Raw genomic sequence first — 16,183 nt, forward strand, 5'->3', positions numbered from 1 at the left:
GACTCTGCCCTCCCTCTGTGTGTGTTGGGGGGCGGACACAGCCCCCTCGGCGGCGTTTCCCGAGCAACTGGGCACATGGGAGACCCATCCCGCCTGTGGGTCCAAGATGTCCCAGAAAGCCCGGGGAATCTGGACATGGCAGTGTGCCTGCTCTTCCCAAGGACGCCAGTGAGCCTGGAGGTCATGGGTAAGGTTGGGTCTCAGGTGAACTAGAAATAAAAGCAACACACGATTAATTTGGATGCATTCACTTGCCCAGCTTGTCCTCACTCCCATCCCGCTGCGTCCATTCACAGCACGTACAGGGACAAATGTCACTGGTTTTCCTTTTGGTGGAAGGATTAGATGTTTGGTGACAGGCTTGGCTGACTGGTTGATGGAGAGCTGGGCCTCACATCGGAGGGAACGTATCCCAAGAGGGAAGAGCCCCCTCCCCAGAGCTCCTGTTAGCTTTAGGAACCATAGAACCCGTAGAAATGGTAAGAGTCTCTCCACAGGTCTCTCCCCCACCCCACTCTTAACTGCCCCGAAGCTGTCCTGCTTCAGAGGAAAGAGTATAAAGTGGGGAGAGCTCCGGAAACAGGAATTGTTCCGAGAAAGCCCCTCGAACGAGGGCTCCTCTGAGGGGCACTTCCCGCCAGCCCCATGGGGCGCACCCAGTGACAGCACCAGCCCCTCCCGCACCTGTGTGGGAGGTCAGGTGAGCAGGGCCACTCCCCCCGCCATCGCCCACGAAGAGGATGCCTGTCTTCCCCCTCCTGCCCATGCCCCGGGGGGCGGGAGGGGGGCGGGGGGTAGCTTGACACGGGTCCCTGGTGCGACCTGGAAACAGCTCAAGGAGCTGGTCCCCCTCGTTAAGAAGGGGCATTGCTCTCAACGGGGAATCAAACTAGAAAATTCTTCGTTGCCTTTGGGCCAAGGGTGTCCGTGCCCGTCTGCCACCTGTCTGCCACCCTTGGGGGGCGCCTCACACCCTGTGGGGATGACCAGGCCCGATCGAGGCAGAAGCCACCGCAGGCTCATCCACTGAGGCATTAACACAATTGCCTTACTCTGGTAGGACTCCGTGCCTGGCTTAAGGGCACAGTGCTTCTCGCTAGAGTAGAAGTCACCGCTCTCGCGTGGGGAGAATCAAGGGTGGGGGGTACAGCTAAGCAGACTCACCTAGATCTGCCTCGGGAAACCCTGTGTGTTCACTTTGCAATAATATTTCTAGAACACACTAACATTCTCCTGCGTCATAACCGCAGCTCATTCCTCACATAACCCACCAGTGACCTGTTATTTTAAAAATCCATGTAATCTACAGCTAATTTGAGACATCTCTTGAAATCCTTTACATCGATTTTATCTTTTGAGCAATGTAAGGCACCTTCTGTCCCCCCGCCATGAGCCCACCATTCTGCCACGTGCAATCAAACAAGGGGAACTCTCTGCAGACCGTTTACCTTGGTCCCCCAGTCATGCTCTCTCAGCCACACCACTCAAAACTGGGTGATAGGCAGGTACTATCTTACCGTGAATAGAATCGGGAAGACACACATTAGGAACAGACACTACTTAGGAAGATTTATAGCAACAGAGCCGAGAGTTAAGGTTAATGCACAGCTCACGTCCAGGCATATGCTAAGTTAATACTAAGGCTTCTAAATCTCACCAACAGCAGGAAGAGTGTGAGACCGTGTAACCCCGAGTGGCCGCCTGGCCTGACTTTGGCCACTCTGTTGCTCATAAAACTAATTCCTGGAGCTCTGTAGGAAGCTGGGAGGGCCGGCAGAGAGAGCACAGCGACCCCCGCAGAACGGATGTGGTTTCTCCTGTAAGTCCCATACCGAAGCTATCACACCTGCTGCAAAAGAGAGAAACCTGTGCAGTAAAGCTGCGAACCTTCCCCATCCCACTGTAGACTTGAAAAGCCCCCTAGCATGTCGCATCGGGCTGGAAGGCGTGTCCTCCCCTTCCTCGGTCCAGAATCTTAGGGTCTGGTGCCTGCTACAATGTTAAGAAAATGTGGTCACATAATTGGGCGCAGGGCTCCAGAGCTTTCCCCTAAATCTTTCTTCTTGTTCCTTTTTCTGATGTCCTTGCCCCGGAGTGCGGGGGGCCCCCGCTGCCGTCTCCTCCTCCCTCTGCCCCCGTGGTGGTCACCATCCATCCTCCGCACGCCCTCGCCCTCGGACCTCCGTCCCCCACTCACCCTCCTCCAAGTCCGGTCAGGAGGGGACGCTTGCTGGAGGACTTGGGGGCGCTGCCAGTGGTACCCTATGGACTCAACCGCCACTCTGTGTCCCCTGGCAGGTGCCCTGGCTCAAGCAGAGATGGAGCCCTGTGCCCTCTCATGCCCACAGCCAGCCCGGGCTGTGCACCATGTACCAGGTAAGACGTGCGCTGACCCCGCCAGGCCCCTCCTGTCCTCCTCGGTCAGAGGGGGCCGCATCCGGGCACGCTCCTGCCCAAGGGCTGCAGCAGGTGCAGCAGGTCTGAAGTGCCTGGGGGAGTCACGTTTGCAAAGCGAGGGGGCCAGCTCCTCAGGGGAAGCAAGTAAGGGTCAAGGTGAGAAGACCGAAAACTCTTGTTCAAGAGGCCTTTGAATTCCCAGGCGGGATCCTGCACAGATGACCTGCAAAGGGCCAGCTGTGGGGTCAGGGCAGTGGACGGGCCCCCAGGACCAGCGGGGCCTCAGCGCTTCCACAGGCACCAGGGCACGGAGAGTCGGCTGCCACCGTGACATTGACCTGCCCTTGAAAACCAGTGCCTGATGTACACTGAACGATTGCTAGTTGAATTGTCACATGATGTGTGTCCTTGGGAAGGTCGATGGCGGGTGCGGTCCCCACCTGGGCTCGGCGGGGCCTGCGCTGGGATGGAGCACGAGCCGTCACCTGTCCTGATCTGCTGCTCGGAGCACGGAGGGCCCACAGGTGAGTCCGGACGGCAGGGGGAATCAGGAAAGGCAGCATCACCCCAGAGGAGGTCCTGAGTCCACCAGGAGTCACACTCCTACTTACGCACGGTGGCGGCCACCACACGGGTTCGCGGCCGCGGGCCTGTGCTTTCAGGTGACGGTGGGTGCCCGAGCCAGACACCTGAGTGTGTCACCTGGGGACATGCAGAAGTTGAGAACCCGTGCCTGAAGAGGATGGACAGCAGGGTGAGCGTACTCTCCCGACACACTTGTGGACTGTCCCCTCCCAAGAGCATCAGCAGGACAGGCTGTTGTCCAGCCCCTGTGGCCACTCGCTCTGTAAACACCTCTCTCCGCGGCTTGTCGGTCAAAGCGAACGCCCTCCCTGGGAGGCCAGTGCCCCCGGATGCTCCGTGAAGACACCGGAATGCCAAAGCCTCTGCCACGGCGGCCCCTGGTGTGTGTGACCGGGTAACCGGGGGCCCCACACCTGGGTGTGAAGCCCCCACCTGGGGCCAGCTTGCCCCCTTCCCCCGAAACCACCCCACGCCTCCCTGCCCCAGGCTCTCCTCCACCGACCGAGACCGCTTCTGTCAGAAGCCCAGCTCTCCACAGAGGGAGACGGGCTGTGCTCTTCGGGCCACGCCAAGAATGTTGATTGTTCTCTTTTAAAAAACTACTTGGTGGAGAAAAAGCAACACCCCTCTCCTCCGCCTCTTCACCCCAGACCAACTTCTGTGCGCGCATTAAAATAACCAGGCCTGAAAGAAAGAGTCTGCACGACACCATCTCTGGCCACCAGTGGGCACACTAAGGTTCGGAGGACACACACCGCGGGGTTCTGGTCCTGGGTTCTTTGTATTTATTATTTGTTCATTTATGGACTCCCCCTAAATACTGGGCACCCCAAATGGGATTTGGATTGGCTTGCAAGAACATACACGAGGATACTGAAACATGCACAGTACCGGATAGCAGCAGTGTGTTTGTGTGTATGGTACTCACCTGGCTGCTAAGTGACCGGAAGTCGAAGACGGACCCCGAGCAGAAACCAAGGGCAAAGTTGCCACACGGACCAAGCCAGTGGGCTCCCCAAAGTCATTAGTGCAGACCCTCCGAGGGCCTAGTTCCGCCCACCGAGGCCTCAGTGATCCACGTGGTGGGTCCCCACCTTGCGAAGTGCTTTTCAAGAGGCACGTCTGTGTCAGGGGTGCACAGGGGACAGGCGGGCTGGGTCTGGGAGTCCCGGAACCTCCCCCCTGCAGGGGTAGGCACTGCTACGCTGTTCTCGCACTGAGGAAAACAGTACACCCGCGGTCTTCTCTCCTCCCTGAGCAAGAACTTCTGATGATTTGAAATGTCTTCCTGCAGCAATTTGGGATCTGCTGTTGTTTCAAGAAGATGGTCGTGTGTACCAGAGAGTAGATCTAATGGCACCTGACACAGGCCGGCTGCGGTAAATGGCTTCAGAACGCACCTGTCTGAGATTCTGTGGCAGAGGGCACTAGACACGGGCTTGCGGAGGGAATAAAGGCCGCTGGGTAGAGCCGGAGCTGAAGCTCGGACTCTCGGCGCTCAGCCGAAACCGTCTTCCCTCCCCCGTGGCTCGGAAACTCCAAAGCTACCGATGAGCAATGCCGAGCAGACGTCCTGTACCCTGACCTTCCAGAACACTCCTCCAGCTGTGTCTTCGCGAGTCTCTCTGCAAATCTACCAGGAAGGCTAAGAAAGAGCCAGCCACCATGACATCAGGGTAACCAGCAAAGGACACCCGGGTTCCACTGTTGTCAGTGGCTTTCATGAGCCAACCCCCACCAGGAATTCTTTGATTCCAGGGGATCCAACACATGTCCTAGAACTACCGGAGCTCAACCTGCAGGGACGGAATGTGACCACCACACGTGGGGAGAGAGGAGCCCATGCAGATGGGTGGCATCCTATTCGGGAACCCAAACGCAAGTTGGAGAGGCGGGACTTGCAAGGGAGAGACAGGGAGCAAAGTGGTGGGGGGCAGTCCCCTAGGGAAATAGCAAACCCTTTTTCCTGGCGTGTCCTGCTCTGCCCAGCTGGCCACCTCTCCCTGCACGGGGTCCCCATCTTGGGGGGATGCATGAAGCACGGGCGCTATGGGTGTGCCAAGCCTCACGCAGGACGCCTGGTGTCACAGCCACCCCTCCGCGTGTGGCCTCCACCTGAGCCTTGGGGGCGAGCGAGGATCAGCAACAGGACAGCGTCCACCCTTGCTCGCCCCCCAGCTCCTAGTCCCTTGGAGGCCGCTGGCCACTTTACACAGGCCTCCCTGGCTGGAGAAGGCCCAGGCAGCTACCACGCACACCAGAGTTCAAGGAGCCAGTGACACCTCGTGCTGTGGACAAGTGCCCAGTAAGACTCAGAAACGCGGGCTGTGGCCCTCTCCCGCCTGCAAAGCACCCACAGCAGCGGAAGTAGCCATCTTCCCACTCCGTGGGGGTCCCGTGCCATTGGAGAGGAATACAAGAGGCGCACGTGCTGCCCCAGCCCCGGGCACCCCTAGGTCTGTCACACCTGCCTCTCGGCCACGTGACGCCTGAGCCACGCTGGAAGGACACCCAGGGGCCCTGGGAGCTGTGGGCTCCCCTCCGCCTCTCGCCATCTCTGGCCTTGGGGTCCCTGCGTTTCTGCTCAGACCTCAGCTTCTCGACCATAAAATAAGTGTCAGATGAAGGACTGGGAGTGTTTCTCTGAAGACTGGGGTACAGCGTGTCCCCAGGACATCCCCGCAAGTGCTCGCGGTGACGCAGGTCTCGCCAGCCCTGCATCAATCGGGATGCCTTCCTGTGCACTCGGCCTTTGAGGGCTCGGTCTGCGCGGGACAGACAGGATTCCCCGTCTCCCAGCCTCCAGACGCTCCCTGCACGCTCCCGGGGCCCAGCCTTTCCCCGGGGGGACGGGGATCTGCTTCCCACCACAGCTGAACTGGGGGCCCATGACCCTCACTTGCTGGAAAACCTGCTGCAACTTGTCTTTTCCTTCCAAAGAGAATGTTCCAGACCCCACGCCCTTGAACCTGCTTGCCCACATTCTGCGCAGAGACCATTGGATCCCAAGAAGAGACATCGGGGCTCATCGTTTGGGTTTATAGCTCGGTTGTGACGTTCGCTTGACGTTTATGCAAAAGAGGCTTCTGTGCATGTCAGACCCATCGAGGTCTTTTACACTGGGTGCCTGGAAGCAGCGGAGACAGACCAGAGTGGTGCAGGCTCACGTCCCGTGTCCTGCTTCTCGCCTTTCTGGAGACAGCGAGGAAGCCTCAGGAAGGCCGCGTTCCAGAAGCGCCGGCGCCAGACGCCCTGACTCTGGGGAGCAGACCCGCCCCGCGGGGCAGACCTTGCCTCTCCCAGGAGCTCTGCGGCTTCCCCGGGCCTTGGGGCCGAGACACTGCCGTTTCTGCTGAGCACCAGGCGCGCTGGTGGCCCTCCCGTCACCGCGGGGACGCCTCAGCAGAAGGGCCCCTTAGAGCTGGTGCGTGCCAGGTGGCCGGTGCAAGACTGAGAGAGGGGAGGCCTGGTGGCCAGAAACCCACCACCATCTTACGGCTTTCGCAGCATCTGAGAGCTGCTTCCAGCCCGACAGGTGCCCCCAACCCCCTCCGGCCCCCTCCGTGGCCCTCCCCTGCACCGCGCCCACCTCCCGGGATGACAGAGCCGGACCGCAGGCATCAGGCGGGGACACGGGGCTTGCTGTGACTTTCTGTGCCCAGGGGCACAGCCTCTTGTCATTCTGACCCCTGCACGGCCACCGAGGGGGGCCGAGCCGTCGCTGCGGGGGAGGGGGTGGTTCTTCTCCCGATTTCCCAGAGGAAGTCAGAGCCGCACTGGGCACCCCGCCCCCCGCAGCAGCCTGCATCCCCGCCCTCAGCTTCACTGTCCGCTAACCACAAAGCCCTGCACCTTGGTCACGGGACAAAGCGCCGGTCCCTCCCAAGCCGACCGCCGGGAACACAGCAGGCCCACAAGGCCGAGCCCGCAGACCACACAGCCCACCCACGGGCTCCCTTCCCGGGATCTGAGAAGCGATCTACATCAGGACGGGCGCCACGCAACCTAAAATCTCCCTCTAAATCAAAGGTCTGCCTGAAAACTCTGCCAGAAATAGAGAAAAGACCGCTGTTGACCCCGCACGGCTTTCCCTAAAGAAAGAAGCTCAGCTTTAATTAAACTCACTCGAGTCAGCAATTCAGGAACAAACATATTCTTAAACTTGCAAAGGACAAAGGCACAGGGCACACTGCACGTATCATTCAGACTGAGAAGAATTCTCCCCCGTTTACGAAATCTGGGATGTCTTGACTTTGCCCCAAAACAACACTAACGCTGTCCGCTGAGGCATATTAGAAGTCTGAACAAACCCGGCGTCACAGCTTCCCCTGAGGAACGGACCTGAACGAAAGTGGGAGCGTGGCCCAAGGCCACGGGAGAGCCTCGTCTGGCCCGCCTGTGGCTTCTGGGGACGAGGGAGTCAGGGTCTGGGCTGCGGCCACCGCCCCCGGGCTCTCTCCCCGACACGCCTGGACCTACTCCGAAAGGGACTAATGTCACAGGTCAAACACCTCACAGTCAGACCCGTACTTTCATCCCCAAACTCGGGACCCTGGATGCACTTGCTGGATTCGGTAATACTTACTCAGGGGGCCCCTCGTTCGGCACCTGGAGCAGACGGGGCGATTCTATGGTGGAAACTAGGTACGGCCGGCAAGGGGTGAGGAGGAGTCTTGGATGGAGAGAAGGAAGCTGTCCTGCCACGGACTCTTCAGGAAGTCCTCAAGGAGCATAAGCCACTGAAACAAGATTGCTCTCAGCCGTGAAGGGTCCTTAGCAGCCGTGGAAAGAGTGTGAAGCCGGAAAGAGGGGGCAGGAAAGGTACCTGGGTTTCATAGTGAACTGTGTTCGTGGTTCGTAAACAGAGAGAACATCACACACATGAGCATATTTGGGCTTGTTACCACTTTCAGGAGAAAAACATTTTAGGGATCCCCAGTCTTGCTCAGGCACTCTGCCTTATGGTCCGTGGCTCCAAACAGGTTACGTAGATTAACTGCGTGGCTCCCTGGATCGGAGTGTCTCGAGAATGCCCCCGAATCAAAGATTTCTCTGGGAGAAAAAAGCAAAATGCAAATTCCTTTCCTCAGTCGCTCTCAAGACCCCTGGTGAAACCCTCTGCGTGAACGGCGAGGGTCCTGATTGTGATGTGCAGTCTTCTGGGGCGTTCAGCCCGTCACTTACAGGAGTGAGCACCCAGCATATGTCTGTGTGGTGCGTGGCTGGGGGGTCGGCTGGTTTCAGTCCCCTGAACGGAACAGGATGATGCAGCCCTTACGGTCTACTTGTGTGGAGCTGGAGCTTCTCTGTGCACAGTGGGGGCTGACTGGCCCCTAGCTTCAGTTACAGAGAACTGCATCCTTCAAAATGATAACCAAACCGGAAAATCTCACCTCATTAACTGCTATTGCATTCACTGCACCTAATTATCAGTGTTTACCAACATGAGTAGGAACTAATTTTCTAGGGAAGAGCAGCACGCACAAGTCCCCAGCCCTCCAGACATTAACAGACACCTCTAACTGACTCCATCAACAAACGCTAATTTTTCCTTATATACAGGAACATTTTTATTTCTAGCTGATCATGCCTTCCCAAGGTAACGTAAGGTAAGTCGACAATTTTTTTAAAAATAAAATAAGCCTACACTTTTTTTTAAAAATCCATTCTTCCTTCTACCTTTTTCTTCTGTTGTATGGCTAGCCCGTGATTTCTCCATGTGCTGCCAAGTGTTAGGTTTGGAACATCGGCCTCTGTCCCACATGGAACCCACAAGAACCTGGCTTGGAGTGGTGTGGCCCGCAGCACCAGGTCCTGGACAGGAAAGTCAGGAGACCCGGCAAGCACATCCCCATCCCCCTCGAGTACCAGTTGTTGCACCCGTTAAATGAAGCGGTTGCTTCTGAGCGTGCTGAGCAACATTTCTTGCTCTACCAATGGTGAGGGGCGAGCATGAGAATCATACACCCCGTATTTTAAAAGCGAGTAGGATCACTTTCTTTATTCCCTTTTTAGATGGAATCCTCTGGGGACACAGGGAGGAATTCCTAGAACTTGGGTGGCTTAGCCATGGAGGACAGGGTCAGTAGGAAAACCATCAGTGTGCCCAGCACGGGACGCGCGTGTGCGGACCGACCTGACAACAGGGCGACAGGCGAGCCCTGGGCGTGTCGGGGGCCGCGGCACAGACTGAGGCGGCTGCGCGTGGCCTCCAGCGGGCTCAGAGTTCTCTCCACGGGATCGGATGCTTGCTGAGGACCAGTGCCCGGGCTGAGGGTCAGCGGGCGCACAGCCTGGTGTGAGGAGCACCTGCCTTGGTGAGCCTCGATTTCGAGCTTAAGAAAGGGTGGGGCTTCTCACACAGCAGCTGCACCCCGAGCTCCTTTCTCTCTCCATCACGTACAAAAGATGGAGCAGGTATCAACACACACATTGGATTGGAAGGACCAATGTCCCCCGAACTAGCACCCTGTACAGGAAAGGGGGAGGAGCAGAACCTACTTTTGGTTACTACGTGTGATCTGAAGGAAGCCGGGGCATACTTCATGATATTTAAAGGACGTTCTAATATCGTAACATACCCCAAGTCATCACACCATTATGAGGACTCTTAGCCATTAGGGGCAGGGGTCTGGATGCACACGATTTTGAAGTTTGGGTTGGTCCTAACACAGCCTCTAGTCTATTATGTAACTTCTCTCAGCTCTTGGTGTGCGCGTGGCCAGTCTTCTAGCTGCCTTCTTTTGAGCTGGGTGTGTAGTGATCTCTTACTGCTCTCTCCACTACTCTGCACTCATGCAACACCGTCCATCTAGAAGAGAAAAGCAAGCAAACTGAGGCCTGGGCCGGGGGGGGGAGGGGCCCCGAGTCTTGCTGGGCTGTGCCTCATGCAACAGGGAGCACACAGGTGCATCTCGGGGCTCAGCCCCTGGAGTGGTGAGCACACGGGGCGGTGGGGGGACACATCCAAGAGCCAGGGATTCGCTAGGATTTCATCCACTGACATTGTGATGGTTGTTTCTGGAAAGATAAGAAATAAAGTAGGAGCTAGAACTTGTTTTTCCCCTAACCACAAAACCCCAGGCACAGTGAATATTAATTTTTTCAAGATACAGCATTTTCTTCTGAGAGGGAATGAGTCCATCAATTTGTCTCTAATCAAATCCAGATGCAAATGTGTTGCAGAGTTCTCCCTATTTTCATAAAACAGCCACTGTATTCAAGGGAACGAATCTTTACCCAGTCTGATGACCATTGATCTTCAGATGTGTCAGGTGAAAACTAATCTCCTGGTATTGCTTGCAAGTTTAAGAACTCCCAGCTCTCTGGCAAATTGGAAAACTTAAAACCCGTTCCTGAGGTCTGGATGGGGAGCGCGGCCCTGGCCTGGAAGCCGGTGCACGGGCGCCCCCTGCTGGTGGCGGACATTATCGCAAGAGGAGGGAAAAGAACCAGTATTTTTCCAAAAGCAATACAATGACACAGGTTAATGGAAAAAGTGATTTCCCCTAAAAACTAATAGAAAGGTTGCCCTTTGTGCTATGGTTTCTCTCCCATGGCGTTTAGGACTTCTCAGCATAATGTTATCTGCCATCAAGGAGTTGTTGTTTGATTCATCGTGATGCCGAAAGAAAGAGTAACAGGTGGTGCCACACAATGTTGTGCAAACTGAGGCCACATTTCAAGGCACCTGCCCCTTTCTCCGTTTATGCAGGCATAGAGCCAGGTCTGAACATTGTCTCACCAAACTGAGAAACAAGAGCCATCCCTAAGTGGTATAGTTTCTTCGGCAACCTTTCAAATTTTGAGTTCTTTATATAATGAGTTTGTGTTATTTTTCTCATTAGGCCAAAGCTTTCATTAAGAAATAAGTATTTTTTTCAAATCTCACTTGTGCAAGATGATCACCTGCACGTATTTTGGAGGCGCTGTGTTGAGAAGGCCCAGCCTCGGGTGTAGACCGGGGGTCATGGGCGGGGGTGGGGGTCCGGCGTCCCCGCCTCCCGGCTCTGAGTGCCCCCTTGTCCCAGTTCATCCCAGATCACCTGAGAACTCCCCCTTACCTCTTAACCTCCTGCGGAAGAAATGAGCTGCCAGGAATGGGGCAGGACTCACCAGTTTGACAAATAACGGTAAAATGTTAACCATTTTGCCTCTTTTTTCAACCTTAGTGAACACAAAAGTGCTTCATCAGAGAATTACTAACTGTGTGTCTCAAAAACTAACTAAGCATTGGGGCGCCTGCGTGGCTCAGGCAGGTAGGTGTCTGACTCCTGATCTCGGCTCAGGTCTTGATCTCAGGGTCGTGGGATCGAGCCCCGTGTTGGGCTCCACCCGGAGTGTGGAGCCTAAAAAAACAAAAACAAAAAACCAACGAAGTGAGAAAAATCCTTCCTCTTTTGGGGAGCCCCAGCTCAGTGGGCTCCATGGCAAGGGACTCCATCCATCACAAGTACTCGCGGGGCAGACGCTGAGGACCAAGGAGGGACTGACAGAGGAAGCCCCCCAAGTGACTGGCCCGTGCCCCTCGTGCCCCTGCACCTGGCCTGGCCCCAGCTGGTCTGCGGGGCGGACAGGTCCCCCTCGTGCCCCCCGATCTGCCCCTCGTTCTTCCTGCCAGTGCTTCCTCCAAACACAGTGTCCTGCCCGTCTCTCCCATGCTAACTGCCCACATCCCATAAACTGTAAAATACAATAACCAAAACCCGAGTATTTTTAAAGTGCCTCCCCAGGCCTGCCAGGGGTTCCCCAGCTCTGCTCTGACCTGACCCGGCCGTCAGCCCCCGAGACTTGCCTAGAGGAGGGCCCGGCTGCCCCTCCAGCCCCCCTCCCGGTGCCCCCCTTCCAGCAGAGCGGACTGGCCTTCACGGGGCGCCAGCGTCGTGTTGTGCGCCGTACTCGTTCCCCCTGCCCGACGGCTTCCCTTCGAGCTGCTGAGGGAGGGCGAGTGGGGGTCCGGGCATCCCTTCCGCCAGTTTAACAGATCAGGGCAGACCAGGGGCTCAGCACAGAAGCCAAAAGGTGGGAGCACCCAGGTGTCCCTCGACAGTGAATGGATAAACAGAAGGGGTGTGTCCATGCAACAGAAGTTTCCAGCCTGAAAAATTTTGGAAGGAAATTCTGGCATCTGCTACCACATGGATGAACCTCGAGGGCCTGATGCTGGTTTCAAGGAGCCAGACATAGCAGGAGCAATCCTGTATCATTCCGCTCCTGCCAGGTGCCTAGAGCAATCACATCCGTGGAGACAGGAAGTCGCTGGTGGGTGCCGAGGGGCTGGGGAGAGGGAACGAGGGCTTGGGGTTTAGCGAGTGCAGATCTCAGTTTGGGCAGTCCAATGCCACATGAGGTGTTACAGTCTAGAGGGGCCATATTGTTCAGATAGCAGACACATTAGGAAGGTGAAGATGTTCCAAGCAAGGGTACCCACGCGAGCAAGAGCTCAGACGGAGATGAGATGCTGCATCTGGAGGGACGGCCGGACTCACGGACACAGGGCTCCTGCTAGACGGTCCCGGTGATGACACAGTGTCCTCATCAGCACTCGGCTTCGTAAAGACAGACCCTGCTCCAGTTTAGATATTAACCTACAGAGACACAGACTCGGTTTCCGTGCGTGGTTCTGTGAAGTCTAAGGCATGTGGCCTTCTGTGTAGCCGCCACCACAGTGAGGACCCTTCACCCCAGAGCCGTCCCCCTGCTTTCCCATTGTACCCACAGCACAGCCTCCCCTCGCCCATCCCTGCGCCCTGGCGACCGATGCCCTGCTCGCCCTCACTGCGATTTAGTTGTTAGAAGAACGTCACATAAATGAGTCCACACGGCAGGAGCTCTTCTGGGAGTGGTTGCTTCTGCTCAGCCTGACACCTTGGAGAGGCCTTGAGTTCCCGGGTGTATCAAACGCTCGTCCCGTCTTGCTGTTCCGTGGTACTCCGCTGTGCGGATGTGCCACTTCGTCTACCTTTCCTCTCACTGATGAGCATTTGGGTTGTTTGCCGATTTAGTGATCAGGAATTGAGCTGCTAATAAACATTTGTGGACAGGTTTTTTTTAATGAACATAAGTTTTCATTTAAGATTGAAATTACTTTTTCCCTCAAAAAAATTGGTGACCAATATATTCATTACAAAAAAAAAAAAAAATCACTTCCAGAAATACTTTTTTTTCCTTTTACCATTCAAAGCAGGAAGCAGGATTGCTGGGTCCTACGGGAAGTAGTTGGATAACTTTATGAGAAGCTGCCAAATTGTCTGACAGAGGGACTGTACCATTTTGCATTCTTACCAACAGTGCAAGAGAGCTCCCAGTGCCCCACATCCTCGTCAACACTTAGTATTGTCAGTACTTTTTATTTTGTCCATCGTGATACATGTGCAGTGGTGTCTCCTCGTGGCTTTGAGTTGCATTTTCCTAGTGGCTGACAAAGTCGAGCAGCTTTTCACGTGCCCATCCTGCCTCATGCAGCATCGATTCCGTGTTTGGTCCATCATTTTAAACCGGGTTGTTTTTTTCACCATTGAGTTTTGAGAGCTCTTTACATATTCTGGTTTCAAGGGTTTTGTCAGTTGTGTGTTTTGCACATATTTTCTCTAGTCTGTAGTTTGACTTTTCATTCTTTTAACAGTGTCTTTTGCAAAACCAAAGTTTTAAATTTTATGGGCCATTCCTTGGGTGTCATGTCTCAGAACTATGTTTTCTTCTAAAATCGTATAGTTTTACATTGTAGATAAAGATCTATAGTCCATTTTGAGTTCATTTCTGGATAAGGTGCGACACTGGGTTGAGGTTCACTTTTTTGGAGATTCAGATGCAGTTGTTCCAATACCATTTGTTGAAAATACTATTGAATGGTCTTCGCACCTTTCTCAAGAATCAGCAGGTCACATTTGGGTGGCCCTGTTTCTGGACGTGATGGTGTCTGTCCATCTGTGTGTCTGTCTCCCCTCCAGCACCACGCTCCCTTGGTCACTTTCACTCTACCGAAATCTGAAATTCAAAGCATGTGCTTCCTCGAGCTTTATTCTTCTTTTCCACAGTTGCTGGGCTATTTTGATCCCTTTGCATTTCTGGATAGTCTTAGAAACAGCTTGCCTGCATCTGAACAAAACCCTGTTGGGACTTTGATAGGATGTGCATTAAATCGGTAGAGCTACTTGGGGAGGGCCGACACCTTTACCATGCTGAGCCATCCCATCCACAAACATGGAATGTCTCTCCGCTCACTCTTTGCTTTCTTCCCTCAGCATTTCCTGGGGTTTAGCATAGAAATCCTATGCATGTTTTTCTAGATTTATGTCTGGTGCTATTATACATGTTAGTGTTTTCAAATTTTGCTTTTTCTAAGTGTTCCTTGCTTAATGTGTAGAAATGTGATTGGCTACATGTCCTTTTACTACCAGGCCATTCCAAATATAACTGCAGTTGTAAGCAGGTGACTACCTCAGATCACCTGTGCATTGGACAATTTACAACCGAGAGTCCAGGTCAAGTCCGTACTCAGCGGGCTTCGCTGCACACGTAACAGAAGAAGTGTGTGGCTTCACCAAGGGCCTTCTGTCTACTTAAGATCAACGCTGTGTGTGAGGCTCTGTATTCAAAATGATCTGCACGGTCTACATTGTTAATCCAACACACAGTGAGTGCACATTGTATCCTAATTCTGTGGTGAGAGCTATAAATATACCAACCACCTCCTCCAGGAATGGCTCTGACCCCTGATGTTGTAGCTCCCAGAGCCAAAATGCACTTTACCAATTTCATGCACTGCTTTAAATTATTTTTCCCTCAAAAGCTTGGTGACTGATATATTTATCATAAAAATCACAAAATACATAATTTGTCTTATAGCATTCAACGCAGGTATGCATAATTCACATGAGAAACATTATTACCTATGTAAACCTCGTTATCTATCTCACAACGTAAGTTTTAATAATATGAGATCTGCATAATATGACCTAACATTCACTTCTGTAAAAACCTCTGTGTATAGTTTAAGATATTTTTCTAGTTTAATCACAGGCTATATGAGTTACAGGTGCCTGATTCCTCTATGACTCAATATCCAATACAGAGCATGCAGAAAAACGGTGTATAAAACACCAAGAGGAGAGCAAGGTGTACTGGATTTCGAGCCGATTTCCTTATTTCAGACCATTTGGATGGTGTCTCATGAATAACCACCTGCAGAACATATCAGACACTTAAAAGATATTTGTCTTAATGTAAGTAATTTAAATCATTTCCTGGCTCATCCATTTTTGCTTTTTAATTCTTAATTTTGCGCTCACTCTTTCATTGGAGAATATGCAGCGTCGGCGTGCTGATTGAGTGTGATCGGCCAGCGAAGTCAGGCAGTTGGAAATCAGGTAAAAGACAAGGATGCGGGGAGGGGAAGCAGGTTATTCGGGTCCCTGCAGCATCAGCAGAGAGCATGAGTTAGAATAAGCAGGCTCAGGGGTTTCGGCAGGAACAGAACCCCTCTGGCTCTGTCCCTGCTGTGTCCACATCTCCAGGCTCTGCCCACAGCCACCCGGCTCCCTGTGCCCTCCTGCAGGCGTGTGCGGGGAGTCCTGAGCGGTGGGGCTCCCAGCCGGCCGCTGGGGCTGGACACTCAGGGTGCTCATGGATGAGCGGCGCAGGAGGCCGACGACCCACCGGGTCTGCAGGGTGAGCTGGAGCCGGCTTCCAGCAGGTGACCCCTGCAGAGTGAGCAGGGCGGGGGCAGAGGAAGGGCGTTGCGGGCAGCAAGGAGCCTCTCCCGGAGGCAGGGTCTGGGCGCGGGGAGGGTGCCTGCCGGACCCAGGTGAGGGAGGGCAGAGGCCCGGCCAACAGGCCAGCGGGGTGCTGGGAGTCTAAAGGACCGGGGCCTGCCGGGGCTGGGGTTGCCCGGGGGGGGCAGAGAAGTCCATCGGGGGGCCTGTTGAGCTTAGCACCGGGAGTGGGCAGGTCGTGGCGCTTGAAGGGTGAGCCGGGCACGGAGCGTCCCAGGGAACGGGCGGGGCCCGGGTGACCTTGTCCACAGCCCAGTGAGGCGGCGGGCCATCAGAGCAAAGACCAGCACTCAGGGGGTGGTGCACACCTGCACGCCCAGTGGCGTGGGTTCGCAGCGGCCCTCCAGCCAGAGAAAAAGTGCTGTTTGGTGAAGCCGAAGCAGGGGGTGGTCAGGAGGGAAGGGGGAGAGGACCGCCGGGTTTGCCGA

The 16,183-nt window shown here is 54.7% G+C and overlaps 1 protein-coding gene across 1 annotated transcript in view; it reads left to right on the forward strand.

Moving 5' to 3' along the window:
* MBP (myelin basic protein) overlaps positions 1-16,183 on the forward strand; it is a 116,790-nt gene that overhangs the window by 86,640 nt on the left and 13,967 nt on the right. Inside the window, exon 5 of the mRNA XM_088019538.1 lies at positions 2,299-2,376. Coding sequence (XP_087875664.1) covers positions 2,299-2,376 — 78 coding nt within the window. The remainder of the gene's footprint in view (positions 1-2,298; positions 2,377-16,183) is intronic.

Source organism: Eumetopias jubatus, unplaced genomic scaffold, assembly GCF_037043125.1.
Source record: "Eumetopias jubatus isolate StellerSeaLion01/CBP00866 unplaced genomic scaffold, mEumJub1_p1.0 scaffold_16, whole genome shotgun sequence".
NCBI lineage: Eukaryota > Metazoa > Chordata > Mammalia > Carnivora > Otariidae > Eumetopias > Eumetopias jubatus.